The following is a 25,902-nucleotide window of genomic DNA, read 5'->3' on the forward strand; positions in this document are numbered from 1 at the left end:
TATATTCTTTCCTACCAGCCATGTGATCCTGGTGAACTTAAATTCTAAGATTCTAGTTCCTCAACTGTAAAATGGGGCTACCAATACCTTTTTCACAATGTTACTTGGATTTAACAAAACAGTATATATGCAGGTTCTTGCATAATAGGTACATAAAAAATACTAGCTCTCTTCATCTCTTTTCCTCTCTTATGACCATTTCTAAAAAGGCCAATGTACAACTTTATCCTCTGCTCATAACCCCAAATATCCTATACTGCAAACTTCACCTGTTCAGCCATGCTGACTTTTTCCCCACCAAAGTCTCAGGGCCTTTGGACAAACCTGCTGTTCCAGCTTCTAAACAGTACCTTTTATCTAGTAAACTTATTACTCATCCTTTGAATTCCAGGCTAACTACCACTTCCTCTGAGAAGTGTTTTAGTGGCTTCCAAATAAATTGAGTCACTCTCCTCCTGAGTTCCCAGAGCATTTTGTACATGCTCACATTAAGCAGTTGCCAGTCATAATATTTATTTTAGGATTCATCCCCCATTAGCTTTTAAACTCCTCTAACTCACCAGCACCCCCAATATATATATACTACACAATGCTTAATTGGCACTCAGCTATTTTCTTAATGAATTAGTAATTTAACACACACCAACTCAGATATAGTATTTAAAGTGAAAGTCAAAGATGTGAATGTCAATTTACCAGTAATCAGAAAAATGAAACTAGGCTAAAAGAACTTCCTTAGCAATATCCTGTCAGTCCACACGGTGGCGATGTCTCCACATGAAAGAGCTGCGTGTGGTGTTCACATTCCTTATTTACAAAGCAGGAAGCTAATACAAGTGATCAAGTTGAAGTTGACAAGGGAGTTGAAAGAATCATTGATCACCACCCAAAGAAAACTATTTAGCTCAGCAAAGATGGCTATTAGAGAGCAAAAAAGTAACATGAAAAGGCTACTTTATTCAGTTATTAATACAATACGAAAACTTAATCGAGTTTTGTGGAGCCCAATCAACCCAAAAGGGCTGCTTATGGCAGCTTATGGTAATATAGGAAATAAAGGCAAAGTGAGGAGAGAGAAAGATTTGTAACAAAAGAAGAGTGGCAAGAGTGGGGGAGGCAGGTGTGGGCAAAGGATACTTAGAGTAATATTTAACTCAAAATAAATATCTAAGGTGGCGAGGGGTGGTGGCCACAAACAGAAACTGAAAAAATGGTAAGAACGGTACCTTTGCAAAATCCAAACAATTTTGAACCAGAAATTAGCGCTTTGCAAGATGACCCTGACAAAATATGGCATGAGGAGGGCACTGGAGCTCCAAGAAGGAATCCCTCCCACTTTAGCAGATCAAGTGCAACGTGGCATTGGCACAAGTCAGAAGTGACTGTCCCAGGGATGCGAAGAGGCACCTCTACAGTGTTTTCTCTGGGGCAACGCTAACAAGGGCATTCGAACACAGAGAAGCAAGAACACGGAAGTCATGGTGAATAAGAAAGGGTGATGCCAGCACCAGTGAAGTGTGTGCAAACAGTGGTTAGGAAGACCAGTCGGGGAAGAGGTGGGTACACAGCAATCATAGAGAAGTTATGGACCACCAAGACCCCACACATCAAATACCCATTTTGTGGATATTTTAGAGAGGATGTTATGCCATATTCAAACAACAAAGCTGCTGGCATCTGAGAGAAATGGAGACAGGATTCCTATCACTTGTATGTGGGTTACCGGCTCCACATCTGGGGTAAAACACCAGAAAGGGAAATAAAATGAAGACTAACAAAAACTCCAATAACTAACCGGAGACAGCTGGCCAGGAATCCCACAGGGCCAGCCACAGTGACCAAAACTAGGAAAAACGCCTGTTTCTTTTTCTGCATCCACTATCTGGGCACTAGCATCCAACAAGAGGATAAAACCAGAAAACAGAAAATCTTCCTATTCTCCTTCTCCACAGCCTATCATCAGGTTCTTTCAGTGCCTCCCAACCCCCCAAGCCCCGGGCCTCTTAATCAAAGCCCTCTGCTTAAGTGCAGGTCCTTATTTCTGCTCACCTATACTTTTCATTATACTCTTCTGATGGGCTCAGATTTGACTCTCAAATATGCAATTGTGCCAAAAACCAACAAGAAAATAACTTTACTTATTTACAGCAAATTATCCTCTATCCTTTTACAGGATCCAGCAGTTCGCTCACATCGGAGGTTTTGAACATGCACTTTGTGAGCCCCTTGGGACTACACACTGTTCAACCTTCTTCTAACCATAATAGCTACTGCTATTGAGCTAAATAGGATTTCCTATGAACAAAGTGTTCCATGGCTTAAAAAAGAAGTTCTAACAATGGCGGCCTTCCAATATGCAGATGGCTTTTCTGATACACAATAATTTTAATCTTTTTCACAAATGCATTACCTCACTTTTGTTACTGGGTTTATCAAAAAGTTTAATCATTAGTTGTTTTGTTTTTGTTTTCGTTTTTTCTCCTCTGATGGGGCGGTAAGCTAGCTATAAGTTCAAAGACCAAATATGTATTGTTTGTGTTATTTATTTTTGTATGGCCAATGGCACAAAGTACACTCACAAGATTAATTAAGGCAACACAGCATTGTAAGTGACCCTAAGAATATCAGGTCAAAAGAAAGGTAAGCCCACACCATTTTTACTTAGGCATAAAATATAAAACCTATTTTAGAAAGAGCTCTACCAAGAGTTAAAGGTTTTAGCATTTATATTTTTAACCCATAGAGAAGAAATATTTTATAATAAAATTATATACTTAATAATATTTAGTTATATATAAATTACCATACCTATGAAAAGAACACATTTAAAAAGTAGAGGGGAACTTTTTGTTTTATTTCCTAAAAGTTCTAAATTATAAGGACATTACTTCACTTTTATAAATAAAAACTCTAGGGGAAGGGGCGCCTGGGTGGCGCAGTCGGTTAAGCGTCCGACTTCAGCCAGGTCACGATCTCGCGGTCCGTGAGTTCGAGCCCCGCGTCAGGCTCTGGGCTGATGGCTCAGAGCCTGGAGCCTGTTTCCGATTCTGTGTCTCCCTCTCTCTCTGCCCCTCCCCCGTTCATGCTCTGTCTCTCTCTGTCCCAAAAATAAATAAACGTTGAAAAAAAAAATTAAAAAAAAAAAACTCTAGGGGAAAAAAAGCACCATTCTCACATGAAGTTCTTCAGAAAATCTTTATTCTCCATTCATTAGCAACTCAATTACAGGGGCTTGGAACCATGAAAAAGGAAAGCATCATCAGTAAGAACTCTGAAAACTGATGAAAATACTAAGGCTATTTCAGCTTCATTTGGGGGGAAAATTAGTATTTTGAAAATATTGGGATAGTAGACCTGTATTTTCTAAAAATCATGTTTCACTTAACCAGCAGAATGAACAACATAAAACTACTGAAGAACTAGTAAAGCTGAAAATTCTGTAGACTCATTAATGGAGTCATTCTTAAACTTATAAAACTCATTTAAAAAAGGAAATGAAGGAGTGATGTCTTGGGAGCCATTAAGTTATTCAAAACACTTCTTTTTTTGACTGAAAGAAAAAATGTCAGTGCAGATTACATATTTATTACAATACATCAATCAGTCATTCAGCTATACTGAGGGTGGAGGGATATATTCAAGGGCTCAAGAAACAATTTATCAAATTTAGAAGAACAGCCAAATCTGAAAAAAAATGACTCTGGAAAACTACCACTAACTCGTACTTAACAGAATGCATATGAAATAATTAAGCCTTATTTATTGACTATATATTTCTTTAAATCGCTAAATTTGAGAGTTCAGAGGGTTTTATTCACTAAGTACTTTTGCAAAAAATTGATACAAAGAATCTAACACTTAGTGCTGTCAGCTCTTTTATTACAAAATTAGACCACAATGAAGGTCTTTATTGGCTCATCTTCGTTTGAAAACGGAGTATCTTCCTTTAAAATGAATTCAAAAAATAAGAACGAACAGACTAGTGAAAACTTCTGTACTAGACATAGCAAATGTAAACCTGAAACACACACACAGGGCCTGCCCTGACAGAGTTTACAAATTAAATAATTTCTAAAATGCTCTTATTTACTCTTCCATTCACCACAAATATAAAACATTTTAATTTAAAGACCGATAGTAAATACGAAAATATTATTGCTATGAAGCCTTACAGTATTACCATGTGTATATAAAACAATCTTCTCCAGTACATCTACGCGTGGGTAGATGTGTACGTGCAAGCGTGTATCTGAATTTTCATATTTACCTACAGCACATGTATACTTCATAACATGCCAAGCTTGGTGGCTAAACATCCTTGTTCTACAGTCCTATGCAAAGACTAATTCTTTAAAAATATAATTTCTTCACGTAAATGAAAATCTTAGGTTTCAAAATTTTCTCCATACACACATACAAGTAAGAGAAATTAGGGACACATGGACAAGGAGGATACTTAAAAATTATGATTATATCTTGCTGGGAAAGAAAGGCGATTTTAAGTATTTTGTTTCTTTCTTTTTTAAGGAGCTAAAGCAACGTAGGTAGCAGATGAGTAATGTAAATAAAAATAATAATATAATAAAATAAAAGCCTGGCCACATCTGGAAGGAAAAAGCAGTACAAGAATTGGATATGGGCCACAGAGTCAAAGGAGAACTTATTTTTAAACAATGTATTTTTGCTTACCAGTTTTTTTTTAATGTTTATTTGTTTATTTTGAAAGACAGAGAAAGCATGGGGGGGGGGGGGGCAAGAGAGGGACAGAGAGAATCCCAAGCAGGCTCTACACTGTCAGCACAGAGTCCAATGCGGAGCTGAATCCCACAGACCATGGCATCGTGACCTGAGCTGAAATCAAGAGTTGGATACTTAACCAACTCAGCCCACCCCACCCCCCCAAGCACCTCCAAAGGAGAACTTTCTTAAAGATGGAAGACATGGGGCGCCTGGGTGGCGCAGTCGGTTGGGCGTCCGACTTCAGCCAGGTCGCGATCTCGCGGTCCGTGAGTTCGAGCCCCGCGTCGGGCTCTGGGCTGATGGCTCAGAGCCTGGAGCCTGTTTCCGATTCTGTGTCTCCCTCTCTCTCTGCCCCTCCCCCGTTCATGCTCTGTCTCTCTCTGTCCCAAAAATAAATAAACGTTGAAAAAAAAAAAAAAAATTTTTAAAAAAAAAGATGGAAGACACACTTAGAGTCTGCAGGAAAGGGGGCAGAAGGAGAGGGCGCAAGCACAGGAGGGAACAGGAATAACCACACTGTTCAGGAAACCAGACACCTCTCCCTGCAGCCCTGGAGGGATGGGTGAGTCAGGAGGCACATGTGGTCACACATAAACGGGGTATTTGAGAACAGAAAGTAAAGCCTGAAGCAAAGTCTCTAGAGGAGGAGTGGGAAGGCATGAAGGGGACAGCAGTGGGCTGGCGGCCTTGCAGAGAAGTGACAATTCAGGATAGCTGCTGTGAAAACAGGAAACCAAGTCAATAAATGAAAAGGCTGCTACAAGCAATGAGGGCTGCAGCTGAGGCTTGAAGTTTTAAATTGCACATTTACAGATTTCAATAAAAAATGCTTTAAAAGGACTGGATAAGCCTCAATGCAGCTTTTTGTTTTGTTTTGTTTTGTTTTCAATGGAGGAACAATTTCCTCTCCTGCAATAAAGAAAGGTAAACCCCCTAACAAAATGCTACACAAACTCTTTTGGAAACCAAAGCATTCAGACAGACATATATGTGGAAAGTTAGCACAGAAATACCGTTACACATATTTGTCACATGGGTATGGGGGTGCACGTGCCCACTTCTAAAAAACTATAATGGTTGAGTTTCTGATCCAAAGGTTTTTAGCACTTCAAATGTAACTATAAATTAAACTGAAATCGTGAGGATGGCTGGCCCCTAAAGAAAAACTGAAGCTGAAAGGACATATTGCTTATCTCATTTCTTAAATTCTTCAGGCAAAAATATCCCTAAAGTTCCTCAGGTTAGGAATTTACATCGTCCAACTTGGTACTCCTAAGCAAGCAAAATAGCTAGCACATAGTAGGTAACATGTGAAAGGAAGGCAGAAATTACTTGATAGTCTCATCCACTGTACTAAGTTAACTACTTTTATCTATCTTTCTAGTACCAATATCGAATTCTAAGTGGTCAAATTCTAAATTTTTACAAATTCAAATTTATCAGAACCACAAATCTCCCCCTAACCTTGATACATCTTAAAGTGGTGTTTTTGTCATCCTGTTGGTTTATGCTAAAACAGGAACACCATGGGAGTTAGACATCACTACCATAATTCCTTCAAACAAAAGTTTAAAGCAGCTAAAAAATTGGGAGACCAAAATGTAAATTATCAAAACACTGATGACAATGACGGCATTTTTATACACTTATTATGTATGCAATGCTCTACATATTTTACACATAGTACTGATATTATCCTAACACCAACACTAAAGGGTAGGTACTAATATTATTGTTTCCATTTCATACATAAGAAAAATGAGGTACAGAGTTGGATCAAAAGACTATTACATTTACCTGGTGAACGCATTAAAGCCATAGACTTAGAAGTCACCAGTACACAAACATAGTAAGGAAAAAAAAATATTCATCTCTTGATCATAAAACCATACTCTAGAAGTCTTTGATAGTCTGACTAGACTATTCTTGAAGCCCAAGGGAGACCAAGAACAGACAAGTCATGTCCCTCATGAGTTAATAATAACAGGTCCCCAAAAGAGGGACAGTATTATTAAATTATCACAGATTTATATACACCACAAATACAAGTGTTCTTTAATTTTCAAAGCTGCATTTACACAAATTGGTAAGAGCAGGAACATGTCTCTTCAAGGGTTACAGAAGAAAATGCTGCAATTACCCTTCATCACAAGATTGGCCAATTACTAGGAATCTGATTAAGTGATCTACAATAAGTCTCTGTGAATTTCTGGTCTTACAAAATCATGATCTCCTGAGTATCTACAGACTTTCACTGCTCACTAACACTGTCACCTAATTCTAACTAGTCAAAAATAAGCAATTGCTACAATCAACTTTATATACAAACTCTAGCCTAATGCAATCAATTTAGGGTTATCTAACACATGGCTTTGCATTATCAGCAAGCATAGCTCACATTTACTGTCTAAACTGACTTAAAAAAAAAACAACTCAGGTATATTTAAAGACACTGTAAACTTCAGTTTAAGTGAACTGTACGTAAGAATTATTAGGGACTCGGAATAATGTACGTAGAACTGAAGGTGGGTTTCATCACCCCTGGGGGAGCCAGCAGCAGGGAGAGATGATGTGCTTGTACTAACTTGCACACAAGATATATCCTTGTTTTATGGTGCCATTCTTATGATGGCATGAAAAAGGCCGTTAAAAGGTTGGTGATTGGCATAACAGCTAACATGGCAGAATCACAACGTCCAGGCTCAAATCCATATCACACTTTCAGCAATGAGACCTTAGCAAGTTCCTTAGCCTCTGAAAGCCTCAATCCCTTCATGTGTAAAACTGGGTTGATGATAACAGCTACCCCACAAGTCAGCTATAAGGAATAAGTATAATAATGCATATGAAGCACTTATTAGAGCATGTGGGACACAGGAAGTACTTGTTTAAATGTTTGCTATTACCTCATCATCATTACTACCAAAACCATGTTTTAAAGGAGGACAAATTAATAGAAAGTTTGTCACTTACTGCCACTAGAACTTCTTCAATGAATGTTAATACTATTCATCAGAGGTTTCCAACCCTGATATCTGTACACCCATTCCACTGCTAGCTTCTAACTGCTCCTAAAAGAAACAAATACTCTAAGATATTTATATCTTGAATTCTTCAAGAATAAATTCGGTAAGGGCTTTGCCTCTTAAGTTTTCTCATTAGCAAATATATCCTGGTTACTATTCTCCTACATTTGATGTACATTCTTTTAAGCTCTAGACTGGATATTTACAATTGCCTGTTAAACAGCCCCTAGATGTCAGAGTTTCGGAAGTTACAACTTTACATCCTAGGTCAGCTCCACCTATCTTCTTTCTAAACTCCATCTCTGACTGCCCCATTCTTTCAGTTGGCCTCAGTTCAAGCATCACCCCCTCATATTACTTCAACTGTCTTCTCACTAATCTCCCTGCCCAGACACTGAATCAAATCCACCTTTGTATTTTCAAGTATCATCTTTGAGAGGAAGAATGGGGAGGCATTTGGTCACATCATTTTGCTGCTTGAAAACTGGCAACCTAGCTACAGATTAAAAGAGACTAAAGAGTGGGGCGCCTGGGTGGCTCAGTTGGTTAAGCATCTGACTTGCGGCCAGGTCATGCATGATCTTGTGGTTCGTGAGTTCGAGCCCCACGTTGGACTCTGTGCTGACGGCTCAGAGACTGGAGCCTGCTTCGGATTCTGTGTCTCCCTCTCTCTCTGCCCCTCTCCCGCTCGCTCACTCACTCTCTCTCAAAAATAAACAAAAACATTAAAAAAGAGAGAGACGTAAGAAAAGTATCAACCAATAAACAAACTACAAAAAGATTTTTTGAGACAAAGAGATTTTGAATATTTTCAAGACATTAAAGAATTATTTCTTAAGGTTTGGTGATAATATTGTTGGTTAAGATTTTTTTTTAAGTCTTTATCTTTTAAAGATAAAGATACATAACAAAATAAAAAATATGGATGAATTGAAATGTCTGGATTTACTTAAAATAATCCAGTAGAAGGTGGAAGCAGGAATAAGAGATGGAACATAACTGGCCAGCAGTAACAATGTTGGATGATGCATACATAGGGTCCATCATACTACTGTCTCCAATATTGTGAGCATTTATAAATCTCCATCACACAATGTGATTTAGGAGGAGGAAAAACTCATTTCCAATGGCCTAAAGAATCACAACCAGTATTTTTAACAACACATTCACAAGCAAACATGGTTGCAGCCTGACTCTTGATTTGTCCTCTTGACGCACACCGCATGTCAATTGCCCTAAACTTGCCATAATATTCAAAACATCAGACCAGGCCCCTTCCCTCTCTGTATCCCCACACTTACGCTGCTCCGTCTGCCAGGAAAATCTCTCTAGACCACCAGATACACTTTTGAGACCTAGTTCAGAGGGCCGCATCTCTGTGACTCTCCCCATTTACCTCAAGGCTTCCCCTGTACTTCTCCATCCCTCAGTACCTATCTGTATTCTCAGTTATTTTGGTTGGTTACTTTTTGTTGTTGTTGTTTTCCTTTTATTCTATTTCTGCCCCCTTCAAGATACTATAATTTTACCCTCCTTAAGGGGAGAAGCTGGATTTTATTTCAATAAATATTCCCTATAATACGTATGGAAAGCAGTAATTATGTATTTAATAAGAGTTTTGAAAAACAAAGTCAACAGAACAACAGTGAGTCATGGCAAACATAAAATAATATGCCCAGTAATCCAGTTTATATATCCTTAATACAATAATATTTATCTACTATATGCTTGTTACATTCTTTAAAAAAAAATTGTCATTTTTTCAAAGTAATGTTACACATCTTGAAAGAAATATCAGTATTATTTCTAGGACAAACTATGCCCAAAGGGATGTGGGCAGGCTATTTTCCTATTTCTGAAAGAATTATAAACTAAAATATGACATTTATGCTATCGTTACATCTCATTTGGTGTGGCTGTAGGAATATGTATTTTGTTCTGTTTGAAATACTATACTGTTTCTTATTTCATAAAGATAAAAATGTCAAAATACTCCATAATAGGAAATAACATCTCTGAAACACAAGTGAGAGATATATGGGTATAGATGTGAACTTAGCAAAGGACTGTAAGCTTTTCCTTTATGACAGGTAGTAGTTGCAATGTTTTACGTTTCTAAACTACAAAAAAATGAGTTAATGCAAAATTAAGGTAACGATGACTTAGCCGTTACTAATACTTCTATGATACTTTAAGGAAATTATTTAGTTGCTGCAGTATCCACTATACAAAGAGAAAGGAAACACCTACTAGTATAAAACTTCATTCGCTTCGTGTCTTTCATATCTCACAGTTTCGCACATTAACCTGTAAAAAAAAAAAAAAAAAATTGACATGAGTTCCACATACCTCATGAAAAAACATACTAATAGTTTAAAAACATAAAAGAGACATGTAGTCTAAAAAGTTAAGATTACTGTATATGAACTGTCACAATCATTTATTAGCCTCAAGACACATATTTTTGGTACCTAGGTGAAGAAAATAAAATAAAATCTGGTAAAGAGATGCTAGAAAAAAGTTTGTTATATGTCAATTTTGTCATGTTTATTGTATAGGGAACAAAATTGTATGTGTTTTACACTTTGTAAATGACATGTGGACAAATTAATGTTCTCTGAAGTAAGCAGAAAATGAGAAATAACCTAAAAATCAGAAAGGAGAGCCTCTTAATTTAAAAAATGATAATGTCATTCATGCTGATGTTACTTAACAGCATGTAACTTCAGACAAAAGTAGGTTTTTATTAACTCAGTATTTTCATGACTAACGACTAACGGAAGGCTTTATAACTTAAAGATTTATTTTGGCTGATTCATTCTTAAGGAAAAAATTACAGAAATTATGGAAAATATGAATAAATGTTGAAACATTCAAAATTACCATAAGAACAGCATCTTCAGGAAACATCCTATTATATCAACCCCAAGTAAAATTTCCAAAAAATACAGAAATGCAAAAGAGAACTTCCTACTTACGAAGAAACTAGCAAATAAAAAAATTGGCCATAAAACTGATTAGTTCAACAGCACTTCCATTTTGGTCCATGGGCTAGTGGTCCGCAGTTTGTGCAACATTGGTATTAGCCTACAGCCATCTTTCCTGTTGCTAAATCCAATAAACACCACATACTCTTGATTTTTCACTTGAAAACAACTCTCTTGGATATTCTTTTCCTTGTTCTTCTTACTCCACCACCTTAACTCAAACCCTTACTTGAAACATTCCAACAGAGAGTATCACTTAACTCCAGGAGACATCAAACCTTGAATACACATCATTAATATATATAGGTTTTTTTAATAGACTGAATCACACCAATTCTTCATAAGAAAGGATAAGAATCACAAGTGATAGGCCTAAAAATACCTGGTCTTCTATTACATAACAGCTCTGCCTTATTTCCTGTAAAAACGAAAGAATCCTTGCCCCAACCTCTTCCCTGGATCTTTCCTTCTCCTACAGTAGACCCTGCATTCCTTCAGGCTTACCTCCATCTCCAACATCACCATCCATTTCTACCTCTCTCCTGAACCACTTCCTTTAATATATAAACACATCTGTGGCGCCTGGGTGGCTCAGTCAGTTAAGCATCTGACTTTGGCTCTGGTCACGATCTTGCAGCTCATGGATTTGAGCCCCGCATCGTGCTCTGTGCTGACAGCTCAGAGCCTGGAGCCTGCTTCAGATTCTGTGTCTCCCTTTCTCTCTGCTCCTCCCCCACTTATGCTTTGTCTCTCTCTCTCAAAAATAAACATAAAAAGGGGCGCCTGGGTGGCTCAGTCGGTTAAGCGTTCGACTTCGGCTCAGGTCACGATCTCGCGGTTCGTGAGTTCGAGCCCCGCGTCGGGCTCTGTGCTGACAGCTCAGAGCCTGGAGCCTGTTTCGGATTCTGTGTCTCCCTCTCTCTGACCCTCCCCCGTTCATGCTCTGTCTCTGTCTCGAAAATAAATAAACGTTAAAAAAAAAAAAAATTAAAAAAAATAAATAAATAAAAAATAAACATAAAAACATTTATATATATAAATATAAACACATCAGCTTCACCTATTGTGTGGGGGAGGGGGACACCTCTCTTGACCATATATCCTCCCCTCCAGCTATTATCCACATTTTGCTTTACCCATGACAGAAATTCTCCACTTAGACTGTCTATATATTCTACCTCTATTTTCTCACCTTCTTATCACTCCTCCACCATTTGCTCCCTGAAAATGCATAGGCTCTAAAAGTTATTAGCATTCTCTGTGTTATCTTAATTCCACTTCTCAGGAACATTCGATGACTCCTTTTTTCCTTACACTGTCATCTTCTCAGAGGCTTCCTGTCTTCGGTCTCCTGATTTTCCTCTTGACTTCTTGGTCATTTTTTCTGTCTCCTTTGGATTCTCCTCCCATTCCATTCCTGTACCTGACTTTTGAGTGTTACCAGCTCTCTTCTTCTCTGCACCGTGTAATTTCATACGTTCTGTGATTTTAAATTTAATTTATAAACTGATGACTTCCAAAACAATGCCCCACACCTAATCTCTCACCATGATATCCACTCATCTAAATGCCCACTCAACTAGCCACTGGCTGTGTACTTGCCATTTCATGTTCAAAATGTCCAAAGAGATCTTAAATTTCTTCTCCAAAATTTGCCTTTCCACCATCAGTACCCGATTGTTTAGGCCAAAAACCTTGGAATCATTATCCTTGACTCCTCCCTTTTCTTCATATCCCATCTTTCTGCCAGCATCTGTTTCCAAAATATATCCTCTCAAACTGGCCGAGTCTACAAATGTAGATTTCTGCTTCTACTTTTGCACATCTCTTGTCTATTCTCCACAAGGCTTCCAGAGAAATCTTTCTAACTCAGATCATCTCACACCTCTGTTCTTAATCTCTGCTACCTTTGGAAGAAATCCAAACTCCTTATCCTTGGTGCCTTCATGCACCAAGACTGTTCCCATGGCCAGGCATCTGGGGCATCAATACACTGCAGAGATTTCTGCACAGCTGCAACGACTCAGATGTTACTTCCTTTGACTACAAAGTCAAAGCAGCCCAGCACCCATTCTTGCCATATGTATGGTAAGTGATGGAAGACTTGTTTGTACAAGCACACTCTGAATGCCCCTGTTAATCACTATCTTGTGAATGTGGAGATCTCATCCTCCCTCTGTGTTCCCATCAAGCAGAATATGCAGAAGAACATGTTATTCAGGGTTCAAGGTCAGGGTCTCAGGGAGTGGCTGACCAGGAACATCTCCTTTGTAACAAAGAATGTCTGGATGACAGGCCTTGAGCTCCTTGGAACACTGGCCATGCAGGGAGGGGAAGGGCTACAGATAGTTGCTAGGCTAGTTGCTACAGTATAAAAGCTTGCTGCATGTATATCCCTGCAACAAGATGCTTTGTGTCCAGTCTGTCACTTCTGAACTCCCTATCGTATATTTCCCCAATAAACCTATGTCTCACTGGCTATCTCTAGGTCATTTCTTCTGCCTCACAGAACAATCACCCACCCCTGACTTAGAGTGTGCTGGGGTATGATCACACAACTGGTGAGCCAGCCAGGAAGCCAGGAAAAAAAAAACCCATGAGCACCAAGATGTGGGAAAAGGGAATAGGGAAATTTGCAGGGGAAAACCCAGGGTGGCCATCCATACCTACGTGGAGCCCTATAGCCTTATCTTTGATGGACAAGCCCACCACATGAGTATAGGGATGCCCCTGAAAATACCTAAGGGTCTAGAGGAAATATTGACCAAGATTAATTTGACTAAGAAAAGGATGAATGGTCAAGTGGCTGCTGCCACAGTTGGGTGACCCCTCCTAATGGCTGCCCATGTAGCTGTCGTGAAGAAAGTTATGCCAACGACAGAAGAAACTGCATTTAAAGAGGAAAGCTAGATTAACACAAATGAAACCGCAGAGACCTTGATAATCTTCTTGAGGGAACAAGATGTTAAATTAATAACTGTTGGCACACCCAACTGAAGGGTGGTAAATTGCCCGGCAAACGAGTCCGGCAGTTATCTCTTAGCCGGCCTGGGATCCCAAGTTGTAGGACGCAACTAGAGTTCTACTGAGGAACAGACGAATTAGAACAAGCCCATAAAAATCCCCATTCTCTTGGCCCAGCCTATTATTAACAACCAAGATGAAAGCAGAGCAGTCATGCCCATGGAGTGTGGAACCCAGAACCTGCCGGCGCCTGAGCACTGGCGGATACTGAACTAGCAGAATTGGGGGATAAATTCAGATATAAAGGAAGGGAACCCATGGTGGCATCGTTGCTCCGTACGTGGCACGTAGGCACTGAAGGCCGTTTGCTTTCAGCCGGAAACATCCAAGACAGTGTTCATTACCACACACCTTGTTTTATAGCAGCATCCCCACCAGCGCCATCAGTAAAGGTCACGTTACCCTTTTACTCTCCTCGGTGGTACAGGGCTGTAAATTAGCTTGGCCTAGCAAGGCGGGGGGGGGGGGGGGGGGTGTACTGACATCCCCTTTACAATGGCAAAATATGGAAGAGCTCCAGCATATCCTACAAGAGCTGGGGATGAAACACGCTGTCTATGCTGAACACCACAGAGATCCTGATAATTAACCGTTTGCCATGGATATTAAAGATATGTGTTACAGTCTGCCCCCAGTCACTGGTAGAGGGCACCTGTGTCCATCTTGAACCCCTAATGGGACAGCCTGTATCGTGGGTTGGGCAAGCTGCCACAGGTCAAGGGGAAACAGAAAAGATCAGAAAAGAGGTATCCAAAAGGCAGGAATGAAGGCAAAGGACTCACAGGAGAAGAAACAAAGAAGGGGCCTATGCATGTTACCTGTTGCCAGATGTAGTGAGACCTCAGGGCAGTGGGGACCCCCTTTAAGAAAGCAGACAAATAATTCAATGAAGTCCGTGTCAGGCTCTGGCAGAAATTTAATCCTGAACAGCAAAGGAGGTGCAGATATAGCCAAGGGCACCCTCAGAGGGAGGATGGCAGGCCCCTTCTCTATGAACTAGGAAAGAGGCAAAGGACATGGATTGCGGTTCGACTGCTGCCATCAGGGTGTACGGGGACCAGAGGCCACAGGTAAAACTCACCATATATTGGTCTAAAAGAAACAAACAGACCGTTTTAGCTCTGGTTGATACTGATGCCAGATTTACTCTCCTTTATGGAAACAACCACTTTCAAGGGCCCATCTCTGCCATCAATGGGTAGGGGGCTGGTGTCGTCCAAATGAAGTAGGTTGTACTAACTGCAGACAGGATAACGCCCACCAAAACCCTATTCGGTGTATACAGCCCCAATACCCAAATACATTCTAGGAATGGATGTCCTCTCAGGACTAACATTACAAACTACTGCAGGGGAATTCAAATTGAGGGTGTGCTTGGTCAAACGAACAAGAGGAGATGCAAAATGGACGCTTGTAATACTACCTGTCTCACAGAGGGTAATGGCAATTAAACAATATTCCCTCCCAGGAGGCCACGAAGAAACCACAGGCACAATTAAGGAATTAGCCAAGGTGGGCATTACATGACCAACTCACACTCGATATAAAAGTCTTATCTGTCTGTAAAGAAACCAGATGGAACACAGAGAATGACTGTGGATCATAGAGAACAAGGTGGTACCCCCTCTTCATGCAACTGTGCCCAACGTGTCTCTTGTTGACTCCAAAAGGGGAAGTTCTGGGTACATACCATGATGTGTTAGACCTGGCTAATGCCTTTTTTGATATTCCCAGAGTTCCAGAAAGCCAAGAACAATTCTCTTTCATCTGGGAAGGAGAACAACAGGCATTCATCACCCTACCACAGGGGTATTGATAGAGCTCCTCGATCCGGCACAGCATGGTGGCCAGCAACCTAAGTTGTCAGGCAATTCCAGAGGCAGTCTTTGTTTCATTACATTAATGATATAATGTTAACGTCTGAGTCTTTTTACAGTTTGAAGACCACTATACCAGCCTTGCTTTCCCACCTAACAGGTCAAGGATGAATAGTCAAGAAAAACAAAATACAGGGCCCTGGTTTATTGGTAAGTACTTTGGTGTTACCTGGTCGGAGAAGACAAAAGTTGTTTCTGCAGCAGGTACTGATTAAATACAGGCACATCCCACATCCCATCACCCCAAAGCATTTGCAAACTTTCATAGGTCTCTTAGAATATGGGCATCAGTTTATCCTTTGCCTGGCTCAATTGCTCCTGCACATTTATAGACTGATTTAAAAAGGAGCCCAATGGGATTAGTCCTCAAAGACAAGGCAAGCATTTCAACAAGCCTAGATGGCTAGTAAACAGATCCAAGCCTTAAGTGTTCTTACACAGGGACAGCCATATGAACTGGATGGAGCCAGTTAGCCAGAAGAGTTTGCATGGAGCTTGTGTCAACGGCAAGGGCACAAATGAGTACTGTTAGGTTTCTGATCACAATTATGGAAAGGAGTCAAGATGTAACTTGGTGTTTTAGAACAAGAGCTGTGTGCTAATTTCCATGCTTTACAGCAAGTAGAAGACATAACTAAAGGCATCCGAGTAACTCTTCACACTCAGTATCCCACAGCAGGATGGCTAAAGGATACCTTCCAAAAGCCCAAGTCAGGCAGTGCCCAGACCCACACTGGCCAAATGCCATGCCTACTTGCATCAACGCAGTACCTTGACAAATAGCCCCTTAGTGAGAAGCTGCACTCCATTCTCAGCCCCATAACTTACGTCACCTCTGAAAAGCAGCCATTAACTGAGGCAGGAAAGCCATCACAGCTGCCATCCTATGTGCAGGAAGGAGACAGACCAATCCCTGAGCACGCCTGGTATACTGATGGCAGCAAGGGGCCTACCTGTGCCTGGATGGTCACTGCCATCCAGTTCTCAACGGGAAATATCTGGATAGACTCCAGAACTTGACACAGAAGTCAATGAGCCAAGCCTTGAGCAGCCTGAATGGTGATGCTCCCTGAGCTTGACCCCATGTTATATGCAGAGAGCTGGATAGTCTACAAAGAACTGACCACGCGGCTTCTCCAATGGGAGGCACAGGACTGAGTGGTGGCAGGGCAACCACTCTGGGGCAACGGCATGTGGAAGGACATTCTCCAGCACATACGAGGTATGAACATCACTGCTTACCATGTAGATGCGCACACGACACACATCCCACCTGGTAATCAACAGGCTCATGAGTTGGCCCACATCTGCCTCCTTGAAGATATCTCAACAGAAGATGTAACCACCTGGCTACATGAAAAGACATCTAAGACAACGGACCTTGTGGGCCATTGCTAAGAACTGGGGCTAACTGTGGCATACAATGACCATGATCTTCGCCAAGAGACACTGGACAGATAGCAAGGAGGCAGCACCCTCTTCAGAGATGTCAGAGATGGCATCGGTCCCCTGCCCTTCCCTGATGGCTGCTGTTATTCTTTGATATATACTGACACTTATTCAGGACTCCTGCAAGCCCACCCCAGTAAGCGTGCTAACCAGAAAGCTACCGTCCTTGGTCCAGAACAGTTGTGTGCTGCCTACGGGGTGTTCACTGACATCAACATCGACCAAGGCTCCCACTTTACAGGACATGAAGCGTAAGAGTGGGCCAGCACTCAAGACGCCCGTTGGCATTTGCATCTACCATGCAATCCCACTGCAGCTGGACTGACAGGACGTGTGAGTGGACCGTCAAAACAACTGCCACAAGAAACCATTCACTGGCCCTCTGGACAAGCCACCTGTCAACAGCTGTAGGACACTAAATGAACAGGTACATTCCAATCGGTCCAGTGCCTGTACTGTACTCACTCAAGGACCTGATGTCACCCTTAGAATGCAAGTAGACACCAGGCAGGAAAGATGTTCTCTGCCATAGGTAGGAACACAAGGTAACCTTTTATTGTCCTTGCCACAAGATCTACCTACAGGGGAACATATAACTAAATGGCCCTGGAAATGGCAAACAAGTCCATGGTGGTTTGGATTTTTGGTCCAATGGGGAATAGGAATAGGAAAGGACCTAACCATCACCCCATTTCTTCACCCCACTCCACCGAAGACGATGAAGGCACACAACCTCAGCCTCTCATTAAGAAAGGACACTATCATAACCACCTTATAGAGCACTGTTAGACCCCCACTATCCTTTTCAGGTTTGCCCCATCATGTAACAGAGGGGCGGCCAACGACTGGGTACTATAAACCTGGAGCCAAACCAGTCAGGGGTAGTGCGATCCCAGAACACCACCACCTCCGCATTCTGTTAGACAATCTTGACTTGCCTCTTCCAGCGCCTACTGAACAGCTTGACTTTTCACCCTTAAATTCTGCATAGGGAACCTATTTGCCAACTGGGCCCAGATCATAGCTTCCATACAGAGTAAGACCAACTATTGAGTATATGGTGAACTCTCCCTGTTGGTGACTGCAGGCTTCCCCCGGCAAAATGTTTTCTATAGTTGCTTAGCCATTTGTGTTTTCCTATTATTTGGAAGCTATGGCCTACGCTGTTGCTGTGGGATTTGGTTGCAATGCACCTCGGCATACGTGGCCCCAGGGACATTGAGAAACAAGAGCATATAAAGAATGTATTGGCCATCCAGGGTATGCCTGGGTGGAGTATATGGTACATGCTAGAAGACTTGTTTGTACAAGCACATCCTTAATGCCCGTTAGTCACTATCTTGAGAATGCAAAGATCCAGTCCTCCCTCTATATTGCTATCAAGCAGAATATGTAGAAGAATGTGTCATTCAAAGTTCAAGGTCAGGGGCTCCAGAGGGGGCCAACCAAAAGCATCTCCTTTGTAACAAAGAGTGTCTGAATGGCAGGGCTTTGAGCTCCTTGGAATGCTGGCCACGCAAGGAGGGGAAGGGCTACAGACAGTTGTTAGCATAAGTTGTTACGCTATACAACCTTGCTTCATGTGGATCCCAGCAGCGGGTGCTTTGTCCAGTCTGCCATTCCTGATTCCCTCTATATAAGTTCCCTCAATAAACTTATGTCTCCATCAATGTCTCTGGGTCTTTTCTTCAGCCTCACCAGACTATCACCCACACTTGGTTTGGAGTCTGCTGGGGTACAGCTACACGCCATGCTGAACACACTAACACCTGAATAAAACATTGATTCATTTACCTAAATCTTGTCTGCCCAACCAGGAATATAAGCTCCATGATGGCAAGGGTATCAATGCTATATCTCCATGGCTTACATCAAAGTCCAGCACATAGCAGGCACACAATCAATAATTGTTGACTGAATATATAAATTTAACCAGTGCTCTCAGAAAACCATGATACAATCTTCTATAAGACAATGTTGTAAATAAATGAAAAAAAAGTATAAAAAAATGGTTTTGTCTTTAAACATTGCTGGAGAATGTTTTATAAAAAGCACACTGATATTCCCTGAATTCCTCAAGAATACAGTAAGCATAATTTAGTTGTTTCTTAATGATCTAAAACTGTTTATTTGGGGTGCCTGGGTGGCTCAGTCAGCTAAGCATCAACTCTTGATTGGGCTCAGGTCATGATCTCATGGTTCTTGGGACAGAACCCCACATCAGGCTCCGTGCTGACAGCATGGAACCTGCTTGTGATTCTCTCTCTCTGCCCTTCCCCTACTCGTGCGTGTGCACTCTCTCTCTCTCAAAATAAATAATCATTTAAAAATAAGTAACACTGCTTAGACAACAATAATTACCCTTATCCACAATGCTAAAGAATATGAAATTTATTTATTTATTTATTTGTTTATTTTAGCAGGCTCTTATTTCTAACACTGAATAGGCCCAGATACTTATTCTGCTTTTTCAGATTTTTGGCCTCCACCCCTAACTATAGCATCCTCTGCCCCTCTGGCAAATATACTGCTTCTACCCATGTGGATTAAGGGAGTAAACATTAGAAAAATAAAATTGTATTGAAAAAATATATAGTTAAGATTTGAAAACCTGCACATTGCATAGAATATGTGATCTTACAGCAACACAATTAACTGCATGCCAATTAACCCTCAGAATCACTTTATTGCCTACAAATGGATAGGCCACAAAATGCATAAAGCTGAAGCTTTCAGATAAATGAGAGCCCCTCCCATCCCTCATAGAAGACTAATGTTCTATTAGCCAATACTGAATATACAAACTTTCAAAATTTTGACAAAGACCTGTTTTTCTTCCTAAAATTGGACAACTCTGTATTATGTGGAAGTCTTAACTGTTCTCTGTTAATCCCAGGAATAAAACTTTTATTTATAAAATTCAAAGAAATTAAAATATCTAAATAAGATCTATTTTTCCTAGAAATGGTAGCTATTATAAAACAGTTTATCTAAGTCAGTGGGTTTATCTGTACCTCTTTTTTTGTTGTTGTTATTAACCATGCTGGTATCCTGATCTTGTTCTAAAAAAGGACTTAAGTTAAATTCAGTTGATGTTTCCCATAAATATCAGAAACAAATGGCTTTTCAACATAAGCAGAATAAGACAAACATCTTAAAGCTCCTTCCCTGTAAGTTCGTGCCAACAAACAAAACTGTACAGTCTCCAAAATAGACCTTCTAAGGTGTCAATAGGCTAAATTATACCACTGAACTAATCAGTTCTTTCTAACCAAAATTTTCCTTTGAAACAGTGGAAAACTGATAGTTCTAAAGCTGGGTGATGGGTTTATGGGACTTCAATGTACTATTTATTTTTCTAATTTTGAAAATTTCCATAAGAAGTATTAAAATTTTCCTTATTCTATTACACAGAGTTCCTGTTACCTACACAATTTTATAACCACATACTATAGACATATAATCAATATGTGTAAATATTATTTAAATATTATCCATGTGTGTACACATGGGAATGTGCCACTCATATTTGCTTATTAATTGCATTTAATTAAATAGACAGCACTATGACTTTCTCTTAGGATAGTTGTCATCAACAAAACACAAAATGAAAGTTAGACACTTTAGAAATCATTCTTGCTTTAATTTGAGCCATCTTCTAAATTCCCAATGGTTTTGCCCTTTCCAATAAAACTTGAATTTTTAAACACTTAACCTGCAATCTCCTTTAATTTAAATGATTTTCATTAAAAATTAAATTTTAGAAGTATTCAATCCTCTTGACACTTTTTTCAATTAACAACTAAATATGAAATTGACATGCTTGCAAATTAATTAGTGTTTTAAACAGTAAGAGGAAAATACATAGACGAAGTATCCCCTTAATAACTAAAAACTGCTGGTACCAAAACCAGCTATAGTTGGAGCAAACAAACCTTTTCACATGTCCTAGCTAGTGTCTATGTACAATCCAGCTTCCCAAGGTCCTTGATTTTCTGCTCCAGTTGAGGTAAAATCACTGGATTACATGTTTTTGATCTTTTAATGTAGCCCAGGTAGCCATAAATGAGGTTACTGTAGCACTGCACAACAGTACCAATAAAATGTTTATGTGTCTCCAAAAAAGCGCAGTCAACTTAATGCAATAAATATATTACATACAAAGACCTAAACATAATAATAACATAACGAACCGAATCATTCTGTGAATGGTTAAAAACGTTCTGGTTTCTTATGTACCTGAACGCTAACAAGATCATTTATTCCTTTGGATAAGAGGAGCAGGGAGTGGGATACAGAGGAAGAAAGGATATCACTATGGCAGAAATGAAAGAAAACTATTATGTGGATATAAACTTATAAGGCCAAGTATAAATGTTAGATCAAGCAGAGTTTTCTTAAGTTATATATTTTTTTTAATTTTTAATGTTTATATTTATTTTTGAGACAGAGAGAGAGCATGAGCAGGGGAGGGTCAGAGAGAGAGGGAGACCCAGAATCCAAAGCAGGCTCCAGGTTCTGAGCTGTCAGCACGGAGCCCGATGCGGGGCTCAAACTTGTCAACCGCAAGATCATGATCTGAGATGAAGCCAGATGTTTAACCGACTGAGCCACCCAGGTGTCCCTCATAAGTTATCTTTAATCCTGCTTCCTAACCATAATAAATGATCATTTAAAATTCCCACATCCCATTATGAGTAATTGTAAAATGACTTACCTAAGTTGGTGTTCTCTCAAGTTTGATAAGGCTTCCATACCATGTAAATAGGAATATACTATTTCCAGATCCTGTATGAAAAGAAGGACAGAAATTATTAAACTTGTCAGGAAAAAGAGGCTTCTAAATTAAATCACTATATTTACAGTCCAAGTTAAAAAGAACTTTTTTTTAATACAAGTTTTCTCAGACATTAAAAATAATATTATCAAGAGAAAAGCTGAATCACACAAATGTCATCCATTTATCAACCACCTTTGGGATATATACAAGGGTATTAAAATATAAAATAAATTGGCTTAAACTTATGAAAACAAATTCCCTAAAATTATTCTTCATCATTTATTTTCTGCCTTTTACATCAAAATATCAAATAAAGAGCACAGATATTTGCGAATATTGTGATTAATCATTCTTAGTCAATACAAAAACCAATGCATGTTATTTCACGACTACACTTTAAAATGAGCATAAATTTGGGGTGCCTGCGTGCTCACTCAGTTAAGCACCTGACTTTGGCTCAGGTCATGATCTCATAGTTTATGAGTTTGAGCCCCATGTTGGGCTCTGTGCTGAGAGCTCACAGCCTGGAAACTGGGTCAGATTTTGTGCCTCCCTCTCTCTCTGCCCCTCCCCTGTTCTCCCTCTGTCTGTCTCTCTCTCTCTCTCAAAAATAAACATTAAAAAAATGTTTAAGTGAGCATGAATTCAATTTATTTTCAATTCTTACCACAATGACATTTCTTTTATATATAGAAATATTTAAGTTTAAATATTTTCTTTAAAAAGGAGGGAGATGTCTTATTTTTCTCGATCATACTACAATACTTAGGAAAAAGATTCAAAGTTATTCATGAAAGTTCAGAACAGGTAAATTCAAAATCCCATTTATATTCATTTGAATGGTAAGGTAGCAAGTTATTAGTATTTCAAGACTCTAATATCTATAACATCTAGGATCACACAGTTTGTGATATAAAGGGTATGAAGAGGTATTCACTCCTCTCTTATATCTTAGTTAAAATCTAAAACAAAAGTATTTTAAGAAACTTATAAAATTATCCTTTTTTGTCTTAAAATAAGAGCTCTATTGAGATAGAATTCACATACTTTTTTTTCCTCCCCAGGAGGCAACAGCTGTGCTGGGTCACTGCACACAACGCAGCGGAGGCCATGTGTACGATCCTCCCCTGCCCTCTGGGCTCATACCCACTGTCCCCTCCTCACTCCAGAGGGAAGGAGCGACAGGAAGTGGCTATGGGTGGGCAGGTTCAGAACCCAAGAGAGCAGGGTTGGTGGGCAGGGAGTGGGGGTCTGCTGCCCTCCTCTGACAGGGCAGCTGGGTAAACTATAACTCAAAATTTGGCATTTTTTAAAGTTTTATTTAAGTAACCTCTACACCCAACGTGGGTCTCAAACTCAAAACCCCGAGATCAAGAGTCACATGCTCTTCCAGGTAAGCCAGCCAGGTGACCCTCAAAATGCATCATTTTAAAGCGAGTAATTTGGTGGTTTGTGTATAATCATCATCACTAATTTCAGAACACTTCAACACCCCCAAAAAGCAACTCTATACCCATGAACGGTCATTCACCATTTCCCCTACCCCCAACTCCTGGCAACCACTAATCTGCTTTGTTTCTATGGATTTGACTATTATGAACATTTCACATAAATAGAATCTAACAATGGAATGTTAGATTGTGTCTGGCTTCTTTCACTTAGCACAGTATTTACAAGGTTCACTTATGTTGTAAACATGTATCACTGCTCTCCTTTGTATTGCCAAATAATATTCCATTGTGGAGATGTATCGTATTATTTATCCATTCATCAGTTGGTGAGTATTTGGATTTTTTCTGCTTCATGGATGCAATTAACAATGCTGTTATGAGCTTTCATGTGTAAGTTTTTGTTTAAACACCTGTTTTCAGTTCTCATGGGTATACATACGCTTATGAGTGGAACCATTGGCTCATATAGTAACTCTACGTTTAGCTTTTTAAGAACGTGTCAAATTGTTTTTCTTAAATGGCTGCATCATTTATAATTCCATCAGCAATGTATAAGAGCTCCAATTTCTCCACATACATCACTGTCAACACTTGTTATTGTGTGTCTTTTTAACTTTAGCCCTCCTATTTGGAGTGTTATCTAATTGTGGTGTTGATTTGCATTTCCCTAATGACTAAGGATGCTGAGCATTTTTCATGTGTTTTTTGCTCATTTATATAACTTATTTGGATAAATATTCAATTTCTCTGTTCAATTTTTAGTTGGGTTGTCTTTTTATTATTGAATTTTAAGAATTCTTTGTATCCTAGATAGAAGGCCTTTATCACAGATATAATCTGCAAATATTTTCTCCCATTCTACAGGCTTTGTATTTTTTCATTTTCTTAGATGGTGCTTTTATCTTTAAGTTTATTTATTTTGAGAGAGAGAGAGAGAGAGAGAAAGAAAGAAAGAAAGAAAGAAAGAAAGAAAGAGAGAGAGAGAGAGAGGGAGTGCACAGTATACGAGCAGGGGAGGAACAGAGAGAGAGGATCCCACGCAGGCTCAGCGCTGTCAGCATGGGGCTCAAACCCACAAACCAGAGCTGAAACCAAGAGTCAGACGCTTAACTAACTGAGCCACCCAGGTGCCTCTAGATGGTGCCTTTAGAAGCACAAAGTTAATTAATTTTAATGAAGTCCAATTTATCTATTTTTTCTTTTGTTGCGTATGCTTTTAGAGTCATATGTAATAGGGCACCTGGGTGGCTCAGTCAGTTAGCGTCCCACAGCTCATGAGTTCGAGCCCCGTGTTAGGTTCTGTGCTGACAGCTCAGAGCCTGGAGCCTGCTTCAGGTCCTGTGACTGACTCTCTCTCTCTCTCTCTCTCTCTCTCTCTCTCTCTCTCTCTGTTCCTCCCCTGCTCATGCTCTGTCTCTCTCTCTCTCCCAAAAATAAACATTAGAAACTTTTTTGAAAAAGAGTTCTATGTAAGAAACCATTACTTAATCCAAGGTCACAAAGATTTACTAATACATTTTCTTCTAAGAGTTCTTACATCCACAATTCATTTCTGAGTTATTTTTTGCATTTGAGTTAAGTATCCAACTTTGTTCTTTGGCATGTGGATATCCATCTGTCCCACTACCCTGTGTGGAAAAGACTATTCGCTCCCCCATCAAATTGTATCAGTACCTTTGTTAAAGATCAATTGAACACAAATACAAGTGCTTGTGGACTCTCAGTTTTATTCCATCGGTCCGTATGTCTATCTTTATGCCAGAACCACACTGTCTTGTTTACGTAGCTCTGTAGTAAGTTTTGTAGCAACTTTTAAAATCAGAAATTATCAGGGTTCCAACCTTTTTCTCCTTTTTTCAAGATTGTTTGGCCTTGTTTGGGTGTCTTGCATTTCCATATGAATTTTAGAATCATTTGTCAATCCACAAAAAAAAACAAACCTTTTTTTTTTTTAATCTGCTGAAATTGTAAGAAGGATTGTGTCGAGTCTGTAGGTCAGTTAAGGTAGTACTGCCACCTTAACAGTATTGAGTCCCCCAATCCATGACAGGGATGTTTCGCCATATACGTAGGTCTTCCTTAATTTCTTTCCACAATGTTTTTTACTTTTCAGTATCCAAGTCTTGTGCTACTTTGGTTTGATTCAATCCTCTCTTAATTAAGAAAAAATTTCTGTAGCCTTAGGAATATCTTTCAGAACAATTCAAAACTATATGTGCAGTTAAATCTCATATATTAAAAGCACAGATAAGGGACAGTGATAACAACTAGAGAAGAAACTCAGAAACTTGAAGAAAAGCACAGATAAGGGACAGTGATAACAACTAGAGAAGAAACTCAGAAACTTGAAGAAGATACTAAGGAAGTTTTCGGCCTAAAATATTTTATTGTAATCCTTAAAACAATACTGTGATATGGGGGGGGGGGGGGGGGAGGGGAGAAATAATCTTACTGATAACTTTAAATTGTCACCATTTAAATTGTCACATCATCTAGTTAACAAAGTTTGCATTCCTTGAGAGCTTGTTTGGAGGTTCTAGCAGGGGAGCGCAGCTACTCGTATACCCT

General features: G+C 39.6%; 1 protein-coding gene across 12 annotated transcripts in view; it reads right to left on the reverse strand.

Annotated features, from left to right (window-relative positions):
* The window catches only part of RAPGEF2 (Rap guanine nucleotide exchange factor 2), a 249,298-nt gene that overhangs the window by 153,328 nt on the left and 70,068 nt on the right, over nucleotides 1-25,902 (reverse strand). For all 12 annotated transcript variants that reach the window (XM_045464234.1, XM_045464217.1, XM_045464265.1 and 9 more), the window contains exons 2-3: nucleotides 21,821-21,891; nucleotides 10,017-10,073 (exon numbers count right to left, since the gene is read on the reverse strand). In XM_045464234.1, the coding sequence (XP_045320190.1) occupies nucleotides 10,017-10,073; nucleotides 21,821-21,891 (128 nt within the window). The remainder of the gene's footprint in view (nucleotides 1-10,016; nucleotides 10,074-21,820; nucleotides 21,892-25,902) is intronic.

The sequence above is a fragment of the Leopardus geoffroyi genome, chromosome B1 (assembly GCF_018350155.1).
Source record: "Leopardus geoffroyi isolate Oge1 chromosome B1, O.geoffroyi_Oge1_pat1.0, whole genome shotgun sequence".
Lineage (NCBI taxonomy): Eukaryota > Metazoa > Chordata > Mammalia > Carnivora > Felidae > Leopardus > Leopardus geoffroyi.